This window comes from Dendrobates tinctorius, unplaced genomic scaffold (genome assembly GCF_039654945.1).
Source record: "Dendrobates tinctorius isolate UK_male_01 unplaced genomic scaffold, ASM3965494v1 ptg000130l, whole genome shotgun sequence".
NCBI lineage: Eukaryota > Metazoa > Chordata > Amphibia > Anura > Dendrobatidae > Dendrobates > Dendrobates tinctorius.
This window is the reverse complement of record NW_027361798.1, coordinates 5,219,493-5,243,307: the sequence shown is the minus strand read 5'-3', so window position 1 is coordinate 5,243,307 and position 23,815 is coordinate 5,219,493. Positions and strand designations below refer to the sequence as shown.

Here is a 23,815-nt window from a genome sequence, read left to right as displayed (position 1 = left end):
CACTAAACCAAAGAAACGAAGGACACCACGTGTAATAATTCTAATGGCCACCGGGGGCAATCACATCACTTTGGCACCTAGCCAAAGGAAAAAAAGTTCACTTATCCATTTAATCTGTCAGATCCACGCTGGATCATGACAACAGTGATCAATGATGGCCCAGGGACACAATGATCCTATGATGGTCCAGTGACACAGTGATCCAATCATAGCCCAGTCATCCAGTAATGGCCCAGTGATAGTGATCCAATGATGGCCCAGTGACATAGTGATCCAATCATGGCCCAGTGATCCAATGATGATCCAATGACACAGTGATTCAAAGATGACACAGTGATCCAATGATGGCCCAGTGACACAGTAATCCAATGATGGCCCAGTGACACAGTGATCCAATGATGGCCCAATGACACAGTGATTCAATGATTTCCCAGTGATACAGTGATCCAATGATGACACAGTGATCAAATGATGACCCAGTTACAACATGAAGGCCCAGTGATACAGTGATTCAATGATGGCCCAGTGACACAGTAATGCAATGATGGCCCAGTGACACAGTGATCCAATGATGGTCCAGTGACACAGTGATTCAAAGATGGCCCTGTGATTCAAAGATGGCCCAGTGACACAGTGATCCAATGATGACCCAGTGACATAGTAATCCTATGATGGCCCAATGACACAGTGATCCAATAATGGCCCGGTTATTACATGATGGCCCAGTAATACAATGATGGCCCAGTGATATAGTGATCCAATGATTTATGACCCAGTGACACAGTGATCCAAGGATGGTCCAGTGATGCAGTGATTCAATGATGGTCCAGTGACACAGTGACCCAGTGATGGTCCTGTGACACAGTGATCCAATGATGGCAAAGTGATCCAATAATCGCCCAGTGACACATTGATCCAATGAAAGCCCAGTGACACAGTGATCCAATAATTACCCAGTGATACAGTGATCCAATGATGGCCCAGTGATCCAATGATGGCCCGGTGATACAATAATCCAGTGTCCCCGTGATAAAATTATGGCCAAGTGACACGGTGATCCAATGATGGCCCAATGACAGAGGGATCCATGGATGGCCCAGTGATAGTGATCCAATGATGGCCCAATGACACAGGGATTCATGGTTAGTCCAGTGACACAGTGATCCAATGATGGCCCAGATATTACATGATGACCAAGTAATACAATGATGGCCCAGTGATCCATTGATGGTCCAATGAGACAGTGATCCAATGATAGCCCAGTGACACAGTGATCCAATGATTTCCCAGTGATACAGTGATCCAATGATGGCCCAGTAATACAATGATGGCCCAGTGATCTAATGATGGTCCAGTAATACAGTGATGACCCAATGCTATAGTGATCCAATGATTTATGACACATTGACACAGTGATCCAATGATCCAATGATGGTCCAGTTACAGTGATACAATCATGACCCAGTTATCCAGTGATAGTCCAGTGACACAGTCATCCAAGGATGGTCCAGTGATAAGTGATCCAAGGTTGGCCCAGTGACACTGTGATTGAATGATGGCCCAGATATTACATGATGGCCCAGTAATACGATGATGACTTAGTGATACAGTGATCCATTGATTTATGACCCAGTGATCCATTGATGGTCCAATGACACAGTGATCCAATGATTTCCCAGTGATACAGTGATCCAATGATGGCCCGGTGATCCAATGATGGCCCAGTGATCTAATGATGGCCCAGTGATAGAATGATGACCCAGTAACACAGTAATCCAATGATGGTCCAGTTACAGTGATCCAATCATGACCCAGTGACCCAATGATAGTCCAGTGACACAGTGATCCAAGGATGGTCCAGTGATGCAGTGATCCAATGATGGTCCAGTGATAAGTGATCCAAGGTTGACCCAGTGACACAGTGATCGACCAGTGACACAGTGATCCAATGATGGCCCAGTTATAGCATGATCCAATCATGACCCAATGATGGTCCAGTGACAGTGATCCAATGATGGTCCATTGATAAGTGATCCAAGGTTGGCCCAGTGACAGTGATCTAATGATAACACAGTGATCCAATGATGGCCCACTTATAACATGATGGCCCAGTGATGGAACAGTGATAATGCAATTTCTCTTCACAGGTGCAGGATGTGACCATAGAGATCACTGACCTTCTGCAGTGGCTGGAGCAGGTAGAGGCTCGATTGTCCTTCCCCAAACCGGTCTGGGGGCATCCAGAATCCACCCGAGACTCTCTCACTAAACACCTGGTAAGAGATCTGCTCCATCCTATGCTCTGCACTCTTCCTCAGCCCTTCCTCTGCGCTCTGCACTCTTCCTCAGCCCTTCCCCTGCGCTCTGCACTCTTCCTCAGTCCTTCCCCTGCGCTCTGCACTCTTCCTCAGTCCTTCCCCTGCGCTCTGCACTCTTCCTCAGCCCTTCCCCTGCACTCTGCACTTTTCCTTAGTCCCTTCTCCAGCGCTCAGCACTCTTCCTCAGTCATCTGTCCTGCACTCTTCCTCAGTCGTCTGTCCTGCACTCTTCCTCAGTCGTCTGTCCTGCACTCTTCCTCAGTCCTCCTGCACTCTTCCTTGGTCGTTTCTCCTGCACTCTTCCTCAGTCATCTCTCCTGCACTCTTCCTCAGTCTTCCTCCACTTTTCCGTAGTACTCCTGCACTCTTCCTTGGTCGTTTCTCCTGCACTCTTCCTCAGTCATCTGTCCTGCACTCATCCTCGGTCGTCTCTCCTACACTCTTCCTCGGTCGTCTCTCCTGCACTCTTCCTCAGTCGTCTCTCCTGTAGTCTTCCTCAGTCGTCTCTCCTGCACTCTTCCTCAGTCATCTCTCCTGCCCTCTGCACCCTCCCTTAGTCCTCTCCTTGGTCCTCCTGTGTTGTCAGGATCTCTGCAAAGAGATGGAGTGTAAGCAGCACATATATAACAGTGTCAGAGATCGCCTGCAGCGCCTCTTGGCCTCCAACCCTCAACCAAGAGGTTCAAGTGTCGATCATCAACTCAAAATCCTTGAGCAGAAGTGGGAGAGCGCGTCTACCAAGGTGCAGGAACGGAAGGTAGGTTTTTGGGCATCTGGGTCTGGATGGTCTGTGTATACCCTGGCGTGCCACTCGCCCCCGAGTGTTGGTGCCAACCCTGGTGTGCTGCTCACCCCCCCGAATGTTGGCACTGACCCTTGCATGCTGCTCGCCCCCAAGTGTTGGCGTTGACAATTGACTGCTGCTCGTCGCCGAGTGTTGGCACCAACCCTGGTGTGCTGCTTGCCCCTGAGTGTTGGCTTTGACAATTGCCTGCTGGTCGTCCCCGAGTGTGGGCGCCAACCCTTGCGTGCTGCTCGTCGCCGAGTGTTGGCACCAACCCTGGCGTGCTGCTCGCCCCCCAAGTGTTGGCGTTGACAATTGCCTGCTGCTCGTTACCGAGTGTTGGCACCAACCCTGGCATGCTGCTCGCCCCTGAGCGTTGGCATTGACCCTTGCCTGCTGCTCGTCCTCGAGTGTGGGCGCCGACCCTGGCATGCTACTCGCCCCTGAGTGTTGGCGCTGACCCTGGCATACTGCTCGCCCCTGAGTATGGGCACCGACCCTGGCGTGCTGTTTGCCCCCAAGTGTTGGCGCTGATCCTGGCGTGCTGCTCGCCTCCGAGTGTTGGCGCCGACCCTGGCGTGCTACTCGCCCCTGAGTGTTGGCGCCGACCCTGGCGTGCTACTCGCCCCTGAGTGTTGGTGCCGACCCTGGCGTGCTACTTTCCCCTGAGTGTTGGCGCTGACCCTGGCATATAGCTCGCTCCTAAGTGTGGGCGCCGACCCTGGAGTGCTGCTTGCCCCCGAGTGTCGGCGCCTAACCTGGTGTGCTGCTCGCCCCTGAGTGTTGGCGCCGACCCTGGTGTGCTGCTTGCCCCCAAGTGTTGGCGCTGACCCTGGCGTGCTGCTCGCCCCAGAGTGTTGGTACTGACCCTGGCGTGCTGCTTGTGTCCCCAGTGCTGGTTCCGACCCTGGCGTGCTGCTCGCCCCCCCCAGTGCTGGTTCCGATACTGGCGTGCTGCTCGCCTCTCAGTGTTGGTTCCGACCCTGGCGAGCTGCTCGCCCCCCATGTCGGTTCCGACCCTGGCGTGCTGCTCGCCCCTCAGTGTTGGCATTGACCCTGGCGTGCTGCTCGCCCCTCAGTGGTGTCATTGACCCTGGTGTGCTGCTCGCCCCTCAGTGGTGGCATTGACGCTGGTGTGCTGCTCGCCCTTCAGTGGTGGCATTGACGCTGGTGTGCTGCTCGCCCTTCAGTGGTGGCATTGACCCTGGCGTGCTGCGTGCCCTTCAGTGGTGGCATTGACCCTGGCGTGCTGCTCGCCCCTCAGTGTTGGCATTGACCCTGGCGTGCTGCTCGCCCCTCAGTGGTGGCATTGACCCTGGTGTGCTGCTCGCCCCTCAGTGGTGGCATGGACGCTGGTGTGCTGCTCGCCCCTCAGTGGTGGCATTGACCCTGGTGTGCTGCTCGCCCCTCAGTGGTGGCATGGACGCTGGTGTGCTGCTCGCCCTTCAGTGGTGGCATTGACCCTGGTGTTCTGCTCGCCCCTCAGTGGTGGCATGGACGCTGGTGTGCTGCTCGCCTTTCAGTGGTGGCATTGACCCTGGTGTTCTGCTCGCCCCTCAGTGGTGGCATGGACGCTGGTGTGCTGCTCGCCCTTCAGTGGTGGCATTGACCCTGGTGTGCTGCTCGCCTTACAGTGGTGGCATTGACCCTGGTGTGCTGCTCGCCCCTCAGTGGTGGAATTCTGCTTGTGCCTCAGGTCTGCCTGTCGGAGGGCCTGGCCGTGATCACAGAATTCCACCGCACCATGCAGGAAGTGTCACAGTGGATTGGACAGGCGGAGGGACGTCTCAACACCGCCGGACCCCCGAGCATCATAATGGAGACTGTCACCAACCAGATCCAGGAACACAAGGTACAACATACAGTTCAGGGGGCCCAAAGTAGACGACAGTGGCCCCAAAATCCAGCTGGGTTTCGAGAGACGTGATTAGGACATTAATCAGCAGAGACATGATATCCCTGCAGATTTTTAAATGTAGCTCTGGAGGATAAGACATTATGTAACACCAGGATAGTGAATGCAGCTCTGGGGGTGACTCGAGGATAAGACATGATGTAACAGCAAAATACTGAGTGCAGCTCTGGAGGTGACACGAGGATAAGATATGATGTAACAGCAGAATAGTGACTGCAGCTCTGGAGGTGATTCGAGGATAAGATATGATGTAACAGCAGAATAGTTACTGCAGCTCTGGAGGTGATTCGAGGATAAGATATGATGTAACAGCAGAATAGTTACTGCAGCTCTGGAGGTGACTGGAGGATAAGATATGATGTAACAGCAGAATAGTGACTGCAGCTCTGGTAGTGACTGGAGGATAAGACATGATGTAACAGCAGAATAGTGACTGCAGCTCTGGAGGTGACACGAGGATAAGACATGATGTAACAGCAGAATAGTGACTGCAGCTCTGGAGGTGATTCGAGGATAAGATATGATGTAACAGCAGAATAGTGACTGCAGCTCTGGTAGTGACTGGAGGATAAGACATGATGTAACAGCAGAATAGTGACTGCAGCTCTGGAGGTGATTCGAGGATAAGATATGATGTAACAGCAGAATAGTTACTGCAGCTCTAGAGGTGACTGGAGGATAAGACATGATGTAACAGCAAAATACTGAGTGCAGCTCTGGAGGTGACTCGAGGAAAAGATATGATGTAACAGCAGAATAGTAACTGCAGCTCTGCAGGTGATTCGAGGATAAGATATGATGTAACAGCAGAATAGTTACTGCAGCTCTGGAGGTGACTGGAGGATAAGATATGATGTAACAGCAGAATAGTGACTGCAGCTCTGGAAGTGACTGGAGGATAAGACATGATGTAACAGCAGAATAGTGACTGCAGCTCTGGAGGTGATCCGAGTTATAAGATATGATGTAACAGCAGAATAGTTACTGCAGCTCTGGAGGTGACTCGAGGATAAGATATGATGTAACAGCAGAATAGTGACTGCAGCTCTGGAAGTGACTGGAGGATAAGACATGATGTAACAGCAGAATAGTGAGTGCAGCTCTGGAGGTGATTCGAGGATAAGATATGATGTAACAGCAGAATAGTGATTGCAACTCTGGAAGAGACTGGAGGATAAGACATGATGTAACAGCAGAATAGTAACTGCAGCTCTCGAGGTGACTGGAGGATAAGATATGATGTAACAGCAGAATAGTGACTGCAGCTCTGGAAGTAACTGGAGGATAAGACATGATGTAACAGCAGAATAGTAACTGCAGCTCTGGAGGTGACTCGAGGATAAGATACGATGTAACAGCAGAATAGTTACTGCAGCTCTGGAGGTGACTCAAGGATAAGATATGATGTAACAGCAGAATAGTGACTGCAGCTCTGGAAGTAACTGGAGGATAAGACATGATGTAACAGCAGAATAGTGAGTGCAGCTCTGGAGGTGACTCGAGGATAAGATATGATGTAACAGCAGAATAGTGACTGCAGCTCTGGAAGTGACTGGGGGATAAGACATGATGTAACAGCAGAATAGTGAGTGCAGCTCTGGAGGTGATTCGAGGATAAGATATGATGTAACAGCAGAATAGTGATTGCAACTCTGGAGGTGACTCGAGGATAAGATATGATGCAACAGCAGAATAGTTACTGCAGCTCTGGAGGTGATTCAGGATAAGATATGATGTAACAGCAGAATAGTGACTGCAGCTCTGGAAGTGACTGGAGGATAAGACATGATGTAACAGCAGAATAGTGAGTGCAGCTCTGGGGTGATGGGAGGGTAGAGCTTGATGTGCAGCAGAATAGTGAGCGCAGCCCTGAGGTGATGGGAGAGTAGAGCTTGATGTGCAGTAGAATAGTGAACGCAGCTCTGGGGTGACGGGAGGGTAGAGCATGATGTGCAGCAGAATAGTGAGTTCAACTCTAGGGTGATGGGAGGGTAGAGATTGATGTGCAGCAGAATAGTGAGCGCAGCTCTGGGGTGATGGGATGGGAGAGCTTGATGTGCAGCAGAATAGTGAGCGCAGCTCTGAGGTGATGGGAGGATAGAGCTTGATGTGCAGCAGAAGAGTGAGCGCAGCTCTGAGGTGATGGGAGGGTAGAGCTTGATGTGCAGCAGAAGAGTGAGCGCAGCTCTGAGGTGATGGGAGGGTAGAGCTTGATGTGCAGCAGAATAGTGAGTGCAGCTCTGGGGTGATGGGAGGGTAGAGCTTGATGTGCAGCAGAATAGTGAGCGCAGCCCTGAGGTGATGGGAGAGTAGAGCTTGATGTGCAGTAGAATAGTGAACGCAGCTCTGGGGTGACGGGAGGGTAGAGCATGATGTGCAGCAGAATAGTGAGTTCAACTCTAGGGTGATGGGAGGGTAGAGATTGATGTGCAGCAGAATAGTGAGCGCAGCTCTGGGGTGATGGGATGGGAGAGCTTGATGTGCAGCAGAATAGTGAGCGCAGCTCTGAGGTGATGGGAGGATAGAGCTTGATGTGGAGCAGAAGAGTGAGCGCAGCTCTGAGGTGATGGGAGGGTAGAGCTTGATGTGCAGCAGAATAGTGAGCGCAGCTCTGAGGTGATGGGAGAGTAGAGCTTGTTGTGCAGTAGAATAGTGAATGCAGCTCTGGGGTGACGGGAGGGTAGAGCTTGATGTGCAGCAGAATAGTGAGCGCAGCCCTGAGGTGATGGGAGGGTAGAGCTTGATGTGCAGCAGAATAGTGAGTTCAAGTCTGGGGTGATGGGAGGGTAGAGATTGATGTGCAGCAGAATAGTGAGAGCAGCTCTGGGGTGATGGGATGGTAGAGCTTGATGTGCAGCAGAATAGTGAGAGCAGCTCTGAGGTGATGGGAGGGTAGAGCTTGATGTGCAGCAGAATAGTGAGTTCAACTCTAGGGTGATGGGAGGGTAGAGATTGATGTGCAGCAGAATAGTGAGCGCAGCTCTGTGGTGATGGGATGGTAGAGCTTGATGTGCAGCAGAATAGTGAGCGCATCTCTGAGGTGATGGGAGGGTAGAGCTTGATGTGCAGCAGAATAGTGAGTTCAACTCTAGGGTGATGGGAGGGTAGAGATTGATGTGCAGCAGAATAGTGAGCGCAGCTCTGGGGTGATGGGATGGTAGAGCTTGATGTGCAGCAGAATAGTGAGCACAGCTCTGAGGTGATGGGAGGGTAGAGCTTGATGTGCAGCAGAATAGTGAGCGCAGCTCTGGGGTGACGGGAGGGTAGATGTGCCATACTGCTTTGCTCGTGCCCCTCATTGCCGTCTTTCCTCCGTCCTGCAGAGTTTGCTGCAGGAGATTGACACGTACGACCTGAAGCTTTACGATCTGGAGTCGGTCTGTTCACGATTGAAGGACGTGAATCGGAAGCAGGAGAGTGACCTGACGCAGAGCCTGGTGCAGAGCGCCCGCCAAAGACTGGGCAAAGTGCAGGAGCGGGCCGCAGAGAGGGGCCGCAGGCTGGACGGGGCCTGCAGACAGGCCAAGCAGGTGAGCACCTCCATACAGAATTCTGCGCAGTGCCCCCTGGTGGCCGTGAGGTGCTCCTCCTGGGACTGACTGATGTTTTGTCCCACAGTACAGCGAGTCTTTACAGAAGCTTCTGGAATGGCTGGAAGAGGTCGATCACACTCTGGAATCTCAGCAGATTGACACCAGCGTCAGCCAGGAGCATATAAAACAGCAGCTGAGCCAGCACAAGGTACCCGGACAGCGTGCGAACACAGTGACACTGCCCGTGACATAACAAGACCGCGTGACATCACTGACGGTATATGTTACACTGTGACGTCACTGACACCAAGAGTTGTGTTACACTGTGATGTCACTGATACCGGAAGTCGTGTTACACTGTGATGTCACTGACACCAGGAGTCGTGTTACACTGTGCCATCACTGACACCAGGAGTCACGTTACACTGTGCCATCACTGACACCGGGAGTCACGTTACACTGTGCCGTCACTGACACCAGGAGTCGTGTTACACTGTGATGTCACTGACACCGAGAGTCGTGTTTCACTGTGATGTCACTGACAGCAGGAGTCACGTTACACTGTGCCGTCACTGACATCGGGAGTCTCGTCACACTGTGATGTCACTGACACCGGGAGTTGTGTTACACTGTGCCGTCACTGACACCGGGAGTCGTGTTACACTGTGATGTCACTGACACTCGGAGTCGTGTTACACTGTGATGTCACTGACACCGGGAGTGGTGTTTCACTGTGATGTCACTGACACCGGGAGTTGTGTTTCAATGTGCCGTCACTGACACCGGGAGTCACGTTACACTGTGCCATCACTGACACCGGGAGTCGCGTTACACTGTGATGTCACTGACACCGGGAGTCGTGTTACACTGTGCCGTCACTGACACCGGGAGTCATGTTACACTGTGATGTCACTGACACCGGGAGTCGTGTTTCACTGTGATGTCACTGACACCGAGAGTTGTGTTACACTGTGCCGTCACTGACACCGGGAGTCGCGTTACACTGTGCCGTCACTGACACCGGGAGTCATGTTGCACTGTGATGTCACTGACATCGGGAGTCATGTTGCACTGTGATGTCACTGACACCGGGAGTCGTGTTTCACTGTGATGTCACTGACACCGGGAGTCACTTTACACTGTGATGTCACTGACACCGGGAGTCACGTTACACTGTGATGTAACTGACACTGGGAGTCGTGTTACACTGTGCCGTCACTGACACCGGGAGTCGTGTTTCACTGTGATGTCACTAACACCAGGAGTCGCGTTACACTGTGCCATCACTGACACCGGGAGTCGTGTTACACTGTGATGTCACTGACACTGGGAGTCGTGTTACACTGTGATGTCACTGACACTGGGAGTCGTTTTACACTGACGTCACTGACACCGGGAGTCGTGTTTCACTGTGATGTCACTGACACCAGGAGTCACGTTACACTGTGCCGTCACTGACACCGGGAGTCGTGTTACACTGTGATGTCACTGACACTGGGAGTCGTGTTACACTGACGTCACTGACACCGGGAGTCATGTTACATTGTGCTGTCACTGACACCGGGAGTCGTGTTACACTGTGATGTCACTGACACCAGAAGTCATGTTACACTGTGCTGACACTGGGAGTCGTGTTACACTGTGACATCACTGCCACCTAGAGTTGTGTTACACTGCTACGTCACTGACACTGGGAGGAGCGCCACACTGTGACTCACTGACACCGGTAGGAGCGCCACACTGTGACGTCACTGACACCAGAAGGAGCGTTACACTGTGACGTCACTAACACCGGAAGGAGCGCCACACTGTGACGTCACTGACACCAGAAGGAGCGTTACACTGTGATGTCACTGACACCGGAAGGAGCACCACACTGTGACGTCACTGACACCAGAAGGAGTGTTACACTGTGACGTCACTGACACCGGAAGGAGCGCCACACTGTGACGTCACTGACACCGGAAGAAGCGCCACACTGTGACTTCACTGACACCGGAAGGAGCGCTACACTGTGACGTCACTGACACCGGAAGGAGCGCTACACTGTGACATCACTGATACCGGAAGGAGCGCTACACTGTGCTGTCATTGACACTGAGTCGTGTTACACTGTGCCGTCACTGACACCAGGAGTCGTGTTACACAGTGATGTCGCTGACACAGGGAGTCGTGTTACACTGTGACGTCTCTGACAACGGGAGTCGTGTTACACTGTGATGTCACTGACACCGGGAGTCGTGTTACACTGTGATGTCACTGACACCGGGAGTCGTGTTACACTGTGCCGTCACTGACACCAGGTGTTGTGTTACACTGTGACGTCAATGACACCAGAAGTCACGTTACACTGTGCCGTCACTGACACCAGGAGTCGTGTTACACTGTGATGTCACTGACACCGAGAGTCGTGTTTCACTGTGATGTCACTGACAGCAGGAGTCACGTTACACTGTGCCGTCACTGACATCGGAAGTCGCGTCACACTGTGATGTCACTGACACCGGGAGTTGTGTTACACTGTGCCGTCACTGACACCGGGAGTCGTGTTACACTGTGATGTCACTGACACTCGGAGTCGTGTTACACTGTGATGTCACTGACACCGGGAGTGGTGTTTCACTGTGATGTCACTGACACCGGGAGTTGTGTTTCAATGTGCCGTCACTGACACCGGGAGTCACGTTACACTGTGCCGTCACTGACACCGGGAGTCGCGTTACACTGTGATGTCACTGACACCGGGAGTCGTGTTACACTGTGCCGTCACTGACACCGGGAGTCATGTTACACTGTGATGTCACTGACACCGGGAGTCGTGTTTCACTGTGATGTCACTGACACCGAGAGTCGCGTTACACTGTGCCGTCACTGACACCGGGAGTCGCGTTACACTGTGCCGTCACTGACACCGGGAGTCATGTTGCACTGTGATGTCACTGACATCGGGAGTCATGTTGCACTGTGATGTCACTGACACCGGGAGTCGTGTTTCACTGTGATGTCACTGACACCGGGAGTCACTTTACACTGTGATGTCACTGACACCGGGAGTCACGTTACACTGTGATGTAACTGACACTGGGAGTCGTGTTACACTGTGCCGTCACTGACACCGGGAGTCGTGTTTCACTGTGATGTCACTAACACCAGGAGTCGCGTTACACTGTGCCATCACTGACACCGGGAGTCGTGTTACACTGTGATGTCACTGACACTGGGAGTCGTGTTACACTGTGATGTCACTGACACTGGGAGTCGTTTTACACTGACGTCACTGACATCGGGAGTCGTGTTTCACTGTGATGTCACTGACACCAGGAGTCACGTTACACTGTGCCGTCACTGACACCGGGAGTCGTGTTACACTGTGATGTCACTGACACTGGGAGTCGTGTTACACTGACGTCACTGACACCGGGAGTCATGTTACATTGTGCTGTCACTGACACCGGGAGTCGTGTTACACTGTGATGTCACTGACACCAGAAGTCATGTTACACTGTGCTGACACTGGGAGTCGTGTTACACTGTGACATCACTGCCACCTAGAGTTGTGTTACACTGCTACGTCACTGACACTGGGAGGAGCGCCACACTGTGACTCACTGACACCGGTAGGAGCGCCACACTGTGACGTCACTGACACCAGAAGGAGCGTTACACTGTGACGTCACTAACACCGGAAGGAGCGCCACACTGTGACGTCACTGACACCAGAAGGAGCGTTACACTGTGATGTCACTGACACCGGAAGGAGCACCACACTGTGACGTCACTGACACCAGAAGGAGTGTTACACTGTGACGTCACTGACACCGGAAGGAGCGCCACACTGTGACGTCACTGATACCAGAAGGAGCGTTACACTGTGACGTCACTGACACCGGAAGAAGCGCCACACTGTGACTTCACTGACACCGGAAGGAGCGCTACACTGTGACGTCACTGACACCGGAAGGAGCGCTACACTGTGACATCACTGATACCGGAAGGAGCGCTACACTGTGCTGTCATTGACACTGAGTCGTGTTACACTGTGCCGTCACTGACACCAGGAGTCGTGTTACACAGTGATGTCGCTGACACAGGGAGTCGTGTTACACTGTGACATCTCTGACAACGGGAGTCGTGTTACACTGTGATGTCACTGACACCGGGAGTCGTGTTACACTGTGATGTCACTGACACCGGGAGTCGTGTTACACTGTGCCGTCACTGACACCAGGTGTTGTGTTACACTGTGACGTCAATGACACCAGAAGTCATGTTACACTGTGATGTCACTGACACCGGGAGTCGTGTTACACTGTGCTGTCACTGACATCGGGAGTCGTGTTACAATGTGACGTCTCTGACACCGGGAGTCATGTTAAACTGTGACATCACTGACACCAGAAGTCATGTTACACTGTGCCGTCACTGACACCGGGAGTTGTGTTACACTGTGATGTCACTGACACTAGAAGTCATGTTACACTGTGATGTCACTGACACTGGGAGTCGTGTTACACTGTGATGTCACTGACACTGGGAGTCATGTTACACTGTGCTGTCGCTGACACCGAGAGTCATGTTAGACTGTACCGTCACTGACATCGGGAGTCGTGTCACACTGTGACGTCTCTGACACCGGGAGTCATGTTACACTGTGACGTAACTGACACCAGAAGTCATGTTACACTGTGCCGTCACTGACACCGGGAGTTGTGTTACACTGTGATGTCAGTGACACTAGAAGTCATGTTACACTGTGATGTCACTGACACTAGAAGTCATGTTACACTGTGATGTCACTGACACCAGGAGGAGCGCTACACTGTGCCATCACTGACACCAGAAATCATGTTACACTGTGATGTCACTGAGACCGGGAGTCGTGTTACACTGTGACGTCACTGACACCAGAAGTCATGTTACACTGTGATGTCACTGACACTAGAAGTCATGTTACACTGTGCCGTCACTGACATCGGGAATCGTATTACACTGTGACGTCACTGACACCAGAAGTCATGTTACACTGTGATGTCACTGTCACCGGGAGTCGTGTTACATTGTGCCATCACTAACATCAGGAAACGTGTTACATTGTGCCATCACTGACATCAGGAAACGTGTTACACTGTGCCATCACTGACACTGGGAGTCATGTTACACTGTGATGTCACTGACACCGGGAGTCGTGTTGCACTGTGCCATCACTGACACTGGGAGTCGTGTTACACTGTGCCATTACTGACATCGGAGTCGTGTTACACTGTGCCATCACTGACATCGGGAGTCGTGTTACACTGTGCCATCACTGACATCGGGAGTCGTGTTACACTGTGCCATCACTGACATCGGGAGTCGTGTTACACTGTGCCATCACTGACATTGGGAGTCGTGTTACACTGTGCCATCACTTACATCGGGAGTCGTGTTACACTGTGATGTCACTGACACCAGGAGTCGTGTTACACTGTGATGTTACTGACACTAGAAGTCATAGAATCATAGAATTGTAGAGTTGGAAGGGACCTCCTGGGCCATGTGGTCCAACCCCCTGCTCAAAGCAGGATTCGCTAAATCATCCCAGTCAGATGTCTGTCCAGCCTCTGTGTGAAGACTTCCATTGAAGGAGAACTCACCACTTCTCGTGGCAACCTGTTCCACTCATTGATCACTCTAACTGTCAAAAATTTTTTTCTAATATCTAATCTGTGTCTCCTCCCATTCAGTTTCATCCCATTGCTTCTAGTCTTTCCTTGTGCAAATGAGAATAAAGTTGATCCTTCTGCAATGTGACAGCCCTTTAGATATATGTAGACAGCTATTAAGTCTCCTCTCAGTCTTCTCTTTTGCAAACTAAACATTTCCAAATCCTGCAACCTTTCCTCATAAGACAGGATTTGCAGACCGGTCACCATTCTGGTCGCTCTTTTCTGAACTTGCTCCAGTTTGTTGATGTCTTTTTTAAAATGTGGTGCCCAAAACTGGACACAATATTCAAGATGAGGTCTGACCAAAGAGGAGTAGAGGGAAATAATGACTTCACTTGATCTAGACTGTATGCTTCTGTTAATACATCCTAGAATTGCATTTGCCTTTGCTGCTGCATCACACTGTTGACTCATATTCAGTCTGTGATCTATTAGTATACCCAAGTCTTTTTCACATGTGCTGTCACTTAGCCCTATTCCTCCCATTCTGTATATGCTTTTTTCATTTTTATTGCCCAGATGTAGTACTTTGCATTTTTCCCTGTTAAAAACCATTCTGTTAGTTGCTGGCCACGTCTCCAGTTTATTTATATCTTTTTGAATCCTCTCTCTCTCTTCTCTAGTATTAGCTATCCCTCCTAGCTTTGTGTCATCAGCAAATTTAATCCGTTTACCCTCAATTCCTTCATCTAAATCGTTGATAAAGATGTTGAACAATACAGGGCCCAGGACAGAGCCCTGTGGTATCCTACTTGAGACATTCTTCCAACTGGATGTGCAGCCATTTACGACCACTCTTTGGGTCCGATCACTAAGCCAGTTATGAATCCACCTAACAGTTGCCTTGTCCATTCCATACTTAGTCATTTTTTCAATAAGGATTGTATGAGATACTTTGTCAAATGCTTTGCTGAAGTCAAGATATACTATATCTACAGCATTTCCTTGATCCAACCAATCAGTGATTCCGTCATAGAAGGAAATTAAGTTAGTCTGACATGACTTATTAGTTGCAAACCCATGCTGACTCTGGTTAATCACTTCATTCTTATCCAGGTACTGACATACATGTTGTGTAATAATTTGTACAAAGATCTTTCCTGGTATAGAAGTCAGGCTCACCAGCCTATAGTTGCCTGGGTCCACCTTCTTCCCCTTTTTGAAGATAGGAACAACATTTGCTCTTCTCCAGTCTTCTGGGTCTTCTCTTGTTCTCCAAGAATTTTCAAAGATTATGGAGAGTGGTTCAAAAATTTCTTCTGCTATCTCCTTCAGTACTCTGGGGTGTAATTCATCTGGACCTGGAGACTTGAATTCATTTAGGTTAGCTAAGTGTTTCCTCACTATCTTTCTGTTTATAGATATCCTGGATTCTTCTATTCCCTTAATAGGACAGTGAAGAACAATTGATGTTACATTTCCTTTCTGAGTTAAAACAGATGCAAAATAGGAATTTAAAAGTTCGGCCTTCTCAACATCCTGTCTTACCATTTCATCATTTTCATCCTGTAAAAATCCTATAGCATCTTTGACTTTTCTTTTACTTTTGACATATCCCCAAAATCCTTTATTATTGCTTTTGACATCTCTTGCAAGCCTCAATTCATTGTCAGCTTTAGATAATCTGATTTGTGCCCTGCAGGTTCTGCAGACAGCATTATATTCTTCTTTAGATATGCCTCCCTCTTTCCATTTTATAAACTTTTTTTTCTTCCTTTTTAGCATGTGCTTAAGTTCTGTGTTCATCCATCCTGGTTTCCTTAAATGCTTCCTATTCTTCCCTCTTTTCGGAATGGTTAACAGTTGTGCTTTGAGAATTTCATTTTTCAAGATTTCCCATCCTTCCTGGACATGTTACACTGTGCCGTCACTGACACTGGGAGTCGTGTTACACTGTAACATCACTGACACCGGGAGGAGCGCTACACTGTGACAGCAATTTCTCCTCTATCATCGTTATTGCAGAGTTTTCAAAAAATCCTCTGGTCAAAACGTCCCATATATGAAGCAACTTTGCGGAGCGGCCGCGCTCTACGGGAGAAGATCCGACTGCCGGAGGATGAGCAGCAGATGGATGAGTCGCTGGGGCAGTTGAGAGAGCGCTGGGACCACATCTGCTCTAGATCCACTGAGCGGTATGGACATTATTACATTATGCAGGGGTTTAGCGGCAATTTTGGCCTGGAGGAGAGCACAAAGTGTTTGTCCATCAGTTGTGAGATGTTATATCATAATATTACGACACAGACAAAAGAGATTCTTAGGTCAACAAAGATATGGCAACAGAAGCAGGCTTACTATATAGATACAGAACCCAGCTTACCACATAGATACCGAACCAAGCTTACTACAGACAAACAGAACAAAGCCAAGCTTACTACATGTATACAGAACAAAGCTTACTACAAAGATATGGCAACAAGCAGGCTTACTATATAGATGCAGAACCCAGCTTACCACATAGATACCGAACCAAGCTTACTACAGACATACAGAACAAAGCCAAGCTTATTACATATATACAGAACAAAGCTTACTACAAAGATATGGCAACAGAAGCAGGCTTTCTATATAGATACAGAACCCAGCTTACCACATAGATACCGAACCAAGCTTACTACAGACATACTGAACAAAGCCAAGCTTACTACATGTATACAGAACAAAGCTTACTACAAAGATATGGCAACAGAAGCAGGCTTACTATATAGATACAGAACCCAGCTTACCACATAGATACCGAACCAAGCTTACTACAGACATACAGAACAAAGCCAAGCTTACTACATGTATACAGAACAAAGCTTACTACAAAGATATGGCAACAAGCAGGCTTACTAAATAGATGCAGAACCCAGCTTACCACATAGATACCGAACCAAGCTTACTACAGACATACAGAACAAAGCCAAGCTTATTACATATATACAGAACAAAGCTTACTACAAAGATATGGCAACAGAAGCAGGCTTTCTATATAGATACAGAACCCAGCTTACCACATAGATACCGAACCAAGCTTACTACAGACATACTGAACAAAGCCAAGCTTACTACGTGTATACAGAACAAAGCTTACTACAAAGATATGGCAACAGAAGCAGGCTTACTATATAGATACAGAACCCAGCTTACCACATAGATACCGAACAAAGCCAAGTTTGCTACATACATACAGAACAAAGCCAAGCTTACTACATGTATACAGAACAAAGCTTACTACAAAGATATGGCAATAGAAGCAGGCTTACTATATAGATACAGAACCCAGCTTACCACATAGATACCGAACAAAGCCAAGCTTACTACATGTATACAGAACAAAGCTTACTACAAATATATGGCAACAGAAGCAGGCTTACTATATAGATGCAGAACCCAGCTTACCACATAGATACCGAACAAAGCCAAGCTTACTACATACATACAGACCAAAGCCAAGCTTACTACATGTATACAGAACAAAGCTTACTACAAAGATATGGCAACAAAAGGAGGCTTACTATATAGATGCAGAACCCAGCTTACCACATAGATACCGAACCAAGCTTACTACATGTATACAGAACAAAGCCAAGCTTACTACATGTATACAGAACAAAGCTTACTACAAAGATAGGGCAACAGAAGCAGGCTTACTATATAGATACAGAATGCAGCTTACCACATAGATACCAAACCAAGCTTACTACATGTATACAGAACAAAGCCAAGCTTACTACATGTATACAGAACAAAGCTTACTATATAGATATGGCAACAGAAGCAGGCTTACTATATAGATACAGAACCCAGCTTACCACATAGATACCGAACAAAGCCAAGCTTACTGTTGTGAGTTCATTTTCCCCTCCGTCACTGAGGCCTGGTGAACTCCCTATTCTAGTGAAGGAAGGTAGTGAGCCTGATTATCAGGCACCTGGGACTAATGAAGACGATTGGCTGAGTGGAGTCACTGACTGGATTTAAGGCAGCCCTGCGGGTGATTTCTCTGTGAACTCTTGGACACCAGTCTGATTCCTGCTCTCCTAAAGCTAAGTTTTCTGTCTTGCCTTTTTGCATCTAAGATTTGTTTTTGTTTTTCTTGCTTTTTGGATTCTGCCACTCCCTGCTGGAGTGTGCAGTGTTCCTTGAGCTCTGTCTTCTGAAAGTACCTGAGTGCTGATTTAGTTGTTGAAGCTTAGTTGCTTCAGGGCCATTTTTATATCAGTTTGTTGGCTTTTGTCTCTGATAGGGTTTTGGCAGATTGCAGACAGCAGCCTTCCTATCCATTCCTATCTAGGTAGTTTTTGGGCCCCGTCTTTGCTCAGCCTGTCTTTCTGTCTGTGTAAGTGTTTTCATCTTGCTTCACCGTCATTATATGTGGGGGGCTGCCTATTGCTTTGGGGCCTGCTCTGGGGCAGTTAGATTTCCCCTTTCCTTCTTTAGGCCTATGTATCTCTCCGGCTGTGATCGAGGGGTCTAGGTCATCGTAGGAACCCCCCACGGCTACTGCTAGTTGTGTTGATAGGTTCAGGGGTCTGCAATCTGATAGTTGCCAACTTCTCTGGTTTTCAGGACTTAGCTAGCATTTCTGTTTTTGCCTCCTACGGTGACTCATTCATAACAGCTTACTACATACATACAGAACAATGCCAAGCTTACTACATGTATACAGAACAAAGCTTACTACAAAGATATGGCAACAAAAGGAGGCTTACTATATAGATGCAGAACCCAGCTTACCACATAGATACCGAACCAAGCTTACTACAGACATACAGAACAATGCCAAGCTTACTACATGTATACAGAACAAAGCTTACTACAAAGATATGGCAATAGAAGCAGGCTTACTATATAGATGCAGAACCCAGCTTACGACATAGATACCGAACCAAGCTTACTACATGTATACAGAACAAAGCCAAGCTTACTACATGTATACAGAACAAAGCTTACTACAAAGATATGGCAATAGAAGCAGGCTTAATATATAGATACAGAACCCAGCTTACCACATAGATACCGAACCAAGCTTACTACAGACATACAGAACAAAGCCAAGCTTACTACATGTATACAGAACAAAGCTTACTACAAAGATATGGCAATAGAAGCAGGCTTGATATATAGATACAGAACCCAGCTTACCACATAGATACCGAACCAAGCTTACTACATACATACAGAACAAAGCTTACTACATGTATACAGAACAAAGCTTACTATAAAGATGCAGAACAGTGTCATTGATAAAACATAGATCCAGAACTATTCTTACTACATACATACAGAATAAAACCATACTTAGAATATAAAACAATTGTTAGGTTATAGATACGGAATAACTTTTACATAGATACAGAACCATTTCTACTATATAGATACACAAAAGACCAAGTCTTATTACATCGATACAGTAACAGAACAATCCTTACTATATAGATACAGGAACAGAACAATCCTTACTATATAGATACAGGAACAGAACAATCCTTACTATGTAGATACAAAACGGAAACAAGCTTACTCTATGGTTTCAATATATTAACAGAACCATTTTTATTATATATATACAAAACCATTCTTACGATATAGATACAGGAGCAAAACACTTCCTACTACATAAACGTAGGAGCAGAACCATTCTCACTATATACATACAGATCAATTGTTTTATAGATTCAGAACAAAACCATCTATTATATAAAGCTCAAGTGTGTGTATGTATGTATGTGTGTGTGTATGTATGTGTGTATGTCCGGGATTGGCATCCGCACCGTCGCAGCTACAGCCACAAAATTTGGCACAGTCACACGTCTGGACCCCGAGAGCATCTTAGGCTATGTTGTGAGGTGAAATTTTAACCCCATGCGTTCCAATTCACCAAACAATTTTGCCCCTATCTACATAATGGGGAAACAGTGTGTGTGTATCAAGCCCCGCCCCTCATTATGATGTCACAATGGTTGCCATGGTGACGCTGATGTCATCATAGGTTGCAAGCCCCGCCGCTCATTATGATATCATAATGGTTGACTATGGGATGGAGGATGTATGATGGATATATGGGCACGGGACTATGGGATAGAGGATGTGTGATGAGTATATGGGCACTGGACTATGGGATGGAGGATGTATGATGGGTATATGGGCACGGGACTATGGGATGGAGGATGTGTGATGGGTATATGGGCACGGGACTATGGGATGGAGGATGTATGATGGGTATATGGGCACGGGACTATGGGATGGAGGATGTGTGATGAGTATATGGGCACTGGACTATGGGATGGAGGATGTGTGATGGGTATATGGGCATGGGACTGTGGGATGGAGGATGTGTGATGGGTATATGGACACTCGACTATTGGATGGAGGATATGTATGATGGGTATATGGGTACGGGACTATGGGATGGAGGATGGGTATATGGACACGGACCTATGGGATCGTGGATGTGTATGATGGGTATATGGGCATGGGCCTATGGGATGATGGATATGTATGATGGGTATATGGGCACGGGACTATGGGATGGAGGATAATTATAATTTGCTATAACTAACCACAGTTAGTTACTATGCCCGGGCTGCGCCGGGCTCTTCAGCTAGTTCTTAATATATAAGCTTAGTACAATGAACCAGTGTGAACTAGAAATGTGAATTTAATCCAGAACACACATAAACCACTTCTGCAATTGTGTTCGTTTAAAAATATATATTTTTATTAATAATTATTACAATTAAATGAACTACGGTAATTAAAAAATAAGTCATGCACAAGATGCCTCTAGATGAGGGACCGACGTGCCACAGCACCACAAGTAATCCATATGAAGCACAAGTATTGAAAAAATAAGACAAAAGGAACCAAAATTGAGAATCAATTTCACTTAGGGCCAAAGACACATATAAAGGCAAAAAAAATTTTTTTAACAATAATAAATCTGTATGGATGTCTTTCAAAACCATTAAGCATACTTAAATGGGGAAAAGGTACAAGTGCCTAATCATATATGCCTTCAGTGCTAATTTTTGGAATATAATATACATAGATGGATTAATTCAAAGATATTTTGAATTGCCTATACAAGTGAAGATTCCATTGAGGTCCAATTTAATATTGCAGGCACTGACAGCGTTTCCCTCCACCCCAACGCACGTTTCGTTGCTTCTTTCTCAAGGGGTCTATATACTTGTTCATGACTTATTTTTTAATTGGTTCATTTAATTGTAATATTTATTAATAAAAAGATATATTTTTAAACAAACACAATTGCATAAGTGGTTTGTTTTGTGTGTTCTGGATTAAATTCACTTTTCTAGTTCACACTGGTTGATTTTTTTGATCTGTATTGACTGTATAACGTTGATATTTCTAAGTTTAGAACAATACAGAACCATTTTTACTACAAATATACAGAACAAGAAAAATTCCTACTACATAGAGACTGTACATAGCAGAATCAAGCTTATTATATTGTTTTATAGTTTTGGTGTGGTAATAGAACCTTTCTTATTATACAGATACAGAACCATTCTTACTACAAAGCTACAGGAAAATAACTTCTTTACTACATAGATACAGAAACAAGCTTACTTTTATAGTTTTGATATGGCAACAGAACAATTCTTGCTATATAGATGGAGAACAATTCTTACTAAAATATATATTGGAAAAGAATTATCTTACTTTATAAATACAGAACCATTGCATGTCACAGGAACAGAACTATTGTTACTATAGAGTGTAAAGATACTGAACAGAACCATTCTTACTACTTGGTTACAGAGTAAAACAATTTTCTTTATTATGCTTTTCTTAATATATAGATATAAAATTGTTCTATTCTGTATCTAGGTGGTAAGAATGGTTCTGTATCTACATAGATTCAGAACAGAAGCATTCTCACTACATGGGTATACTGTAAAGGAGGACAGAACTATTCTTACTTCCGAAATACAGTATATATATGTATATTAAGAAAGAAAATTGTTCTACTCTGTATCTAGGTAGTAAGAATGGTTCTGTCTTATTTTATATCTATGTAATAGGAATGATTCTGTTCTGTATCTATGTGTATACAGAACCATTCTGACCACCTAGATACAGAGTAGAATAATTTTATATCTATTGTGAGGTGCCAAGGGGAGAGGTACTAGAAAACAGGTATATTGATGAAGCCAGTTTATTTCACTGTAATCCAGTCCTGGTTTCCTTAGTGATCAGCATGGAAAGGACTGGTAGTTCCCCCTCCACTAATTCAATCCAGGTTTTGGTTTCCTGACTGGTCCAGCTGATATAATCAGGAGGAGCTGGGATCTCTCAGTCTATCTCATCTGCTGAGCTGGGAGCTGACACAGTAAGATTACATGGACTTGTTTGCTGTTATATAGGTTTATTTTGTAGTTCGCCTGCTATTGTTAGTTAGTGGCCAGACGGCCTTAGATGTTTTATTTCATGTTTGGCATGTGTAACATTGAATAACAAGTGTGCACAATAAATATGCCGTGTCCATATTCATGTGGAACTTGCTAGTCTGCTGAAGTGACTTCATAGCCACACGCTTGTGCCAAAGCAAAGATCCCAGCTGAGCTATCTATTCCCCACAATGGTAACAGTGATTCTGTATCTATATAGTAAAATGATTCTACGCTGTATCTGTATGGTAGCAATGGTTCTGTAGCTATATAGTAAAATGGTTCTACGCTGTGTCTGTATGGTAACAATGGTTCTGTATCTATATTGTAAAATGGTTCTACGCTGTGTCTGTATGGTAACAATGGTTCTGTATCTATATAGAAAAATGGTTCTACGCTGTATCTGTATGGTAGCAATGGTTCTGTAGCTATATAGTAAAATGGTTCTACGCTGTGTCTGTATGGTAACAATGGTTCTGTATCTATATTGTAAAATGATTCTACGCTGTGTCTGTATGGTAACAATGGTTCTGTATCTATATAGTAAAATGATTCTACGCTGTGTCTGTATGGTAACAATGGTTCTGTATCTATATAGAAAAATGGTTCTACGCTGTATCTGTATGGTAACAATGGTTCTGTAGCTATATAGTAAAATGATTCCACGCTGTATCTGTATGGTAACAATGGTTCTGTAGCTATATAGTAAAATGGTTCTACGCTGTGTCTGTATGGTAACAATGGTTCTGTATCTATATAGTAAAATGATTCTACGCTGTGTCTGTATGGTAACAATGGTTCTGTAGCTATATAGTAAAATGATTCTACGCTGTATCTGTATGGTAACAATGGTTCTGTATCTATATAGTAAAATGATTCTACGCTGTGTCTGTATGGTAACAATGGTTCTGTATCTATATAGTAAAATGATTCTACGCTGTGTCTGTATGGTAACAATGGTTCTGTAGCTATATAGTAAAATGATTCTACGCTGTGTCTGTATGGTAACAATGGTTCTGTATCTATATAGTAAAATGATTCTACGCTGTGTCTGTATGGTAACAATGGTTCTGTAGCTATATAGTAAAATGGTTCTACGCTGTGTCTGTATGGTAACAATGGTTCTGTAGCTATATAGTAAAATGATTCTACGCT

The 23,815-nt window shown here is 46.6% G+C and overlaps 1 protein-coding gene across 1 annotated transcript in view; it reads left to right on the top strand.

Moving 5' to 3' along the window:
* LOC141047949 (microtubule-actin cross-linking factor 1, isoforms 6/7-like) overlaps positions 1 to 23,815 on the top strand; it is a 277,881-nt gene that overhangs the window by 195,955 nt on the left and 58,111 nt on the right. Inside the window, exons 21-26 of the mRNA XM_073543327.1 lie at positions 2,148 to 2,276; positions 2,905 to 3,075; positions 4,799 to 4,954; positions 8,341 to 8,547; positions 8,636 to 8,758; positions 16,221 to 16,390. Coding sequence (XP_073399428.1) covers positions 2,148 to 2,276; positions 2,905 to 3,075; positions 4,799 to 4,954; positions 8,341 to 8,547; positions 8,636 to 8,758; positions 16,221 to 16,390 — 956 coding nt within the window. The remainder of the gene's footprint in view (positions 1 to 2,147; positions 2,277 to 2,904; positions 3,076 to 4,798; positions 4,955 to 8,340; positions 8,548 to 8,635; positions 8,759 to 16,220; positions 16,391 to 23,815) is intronic.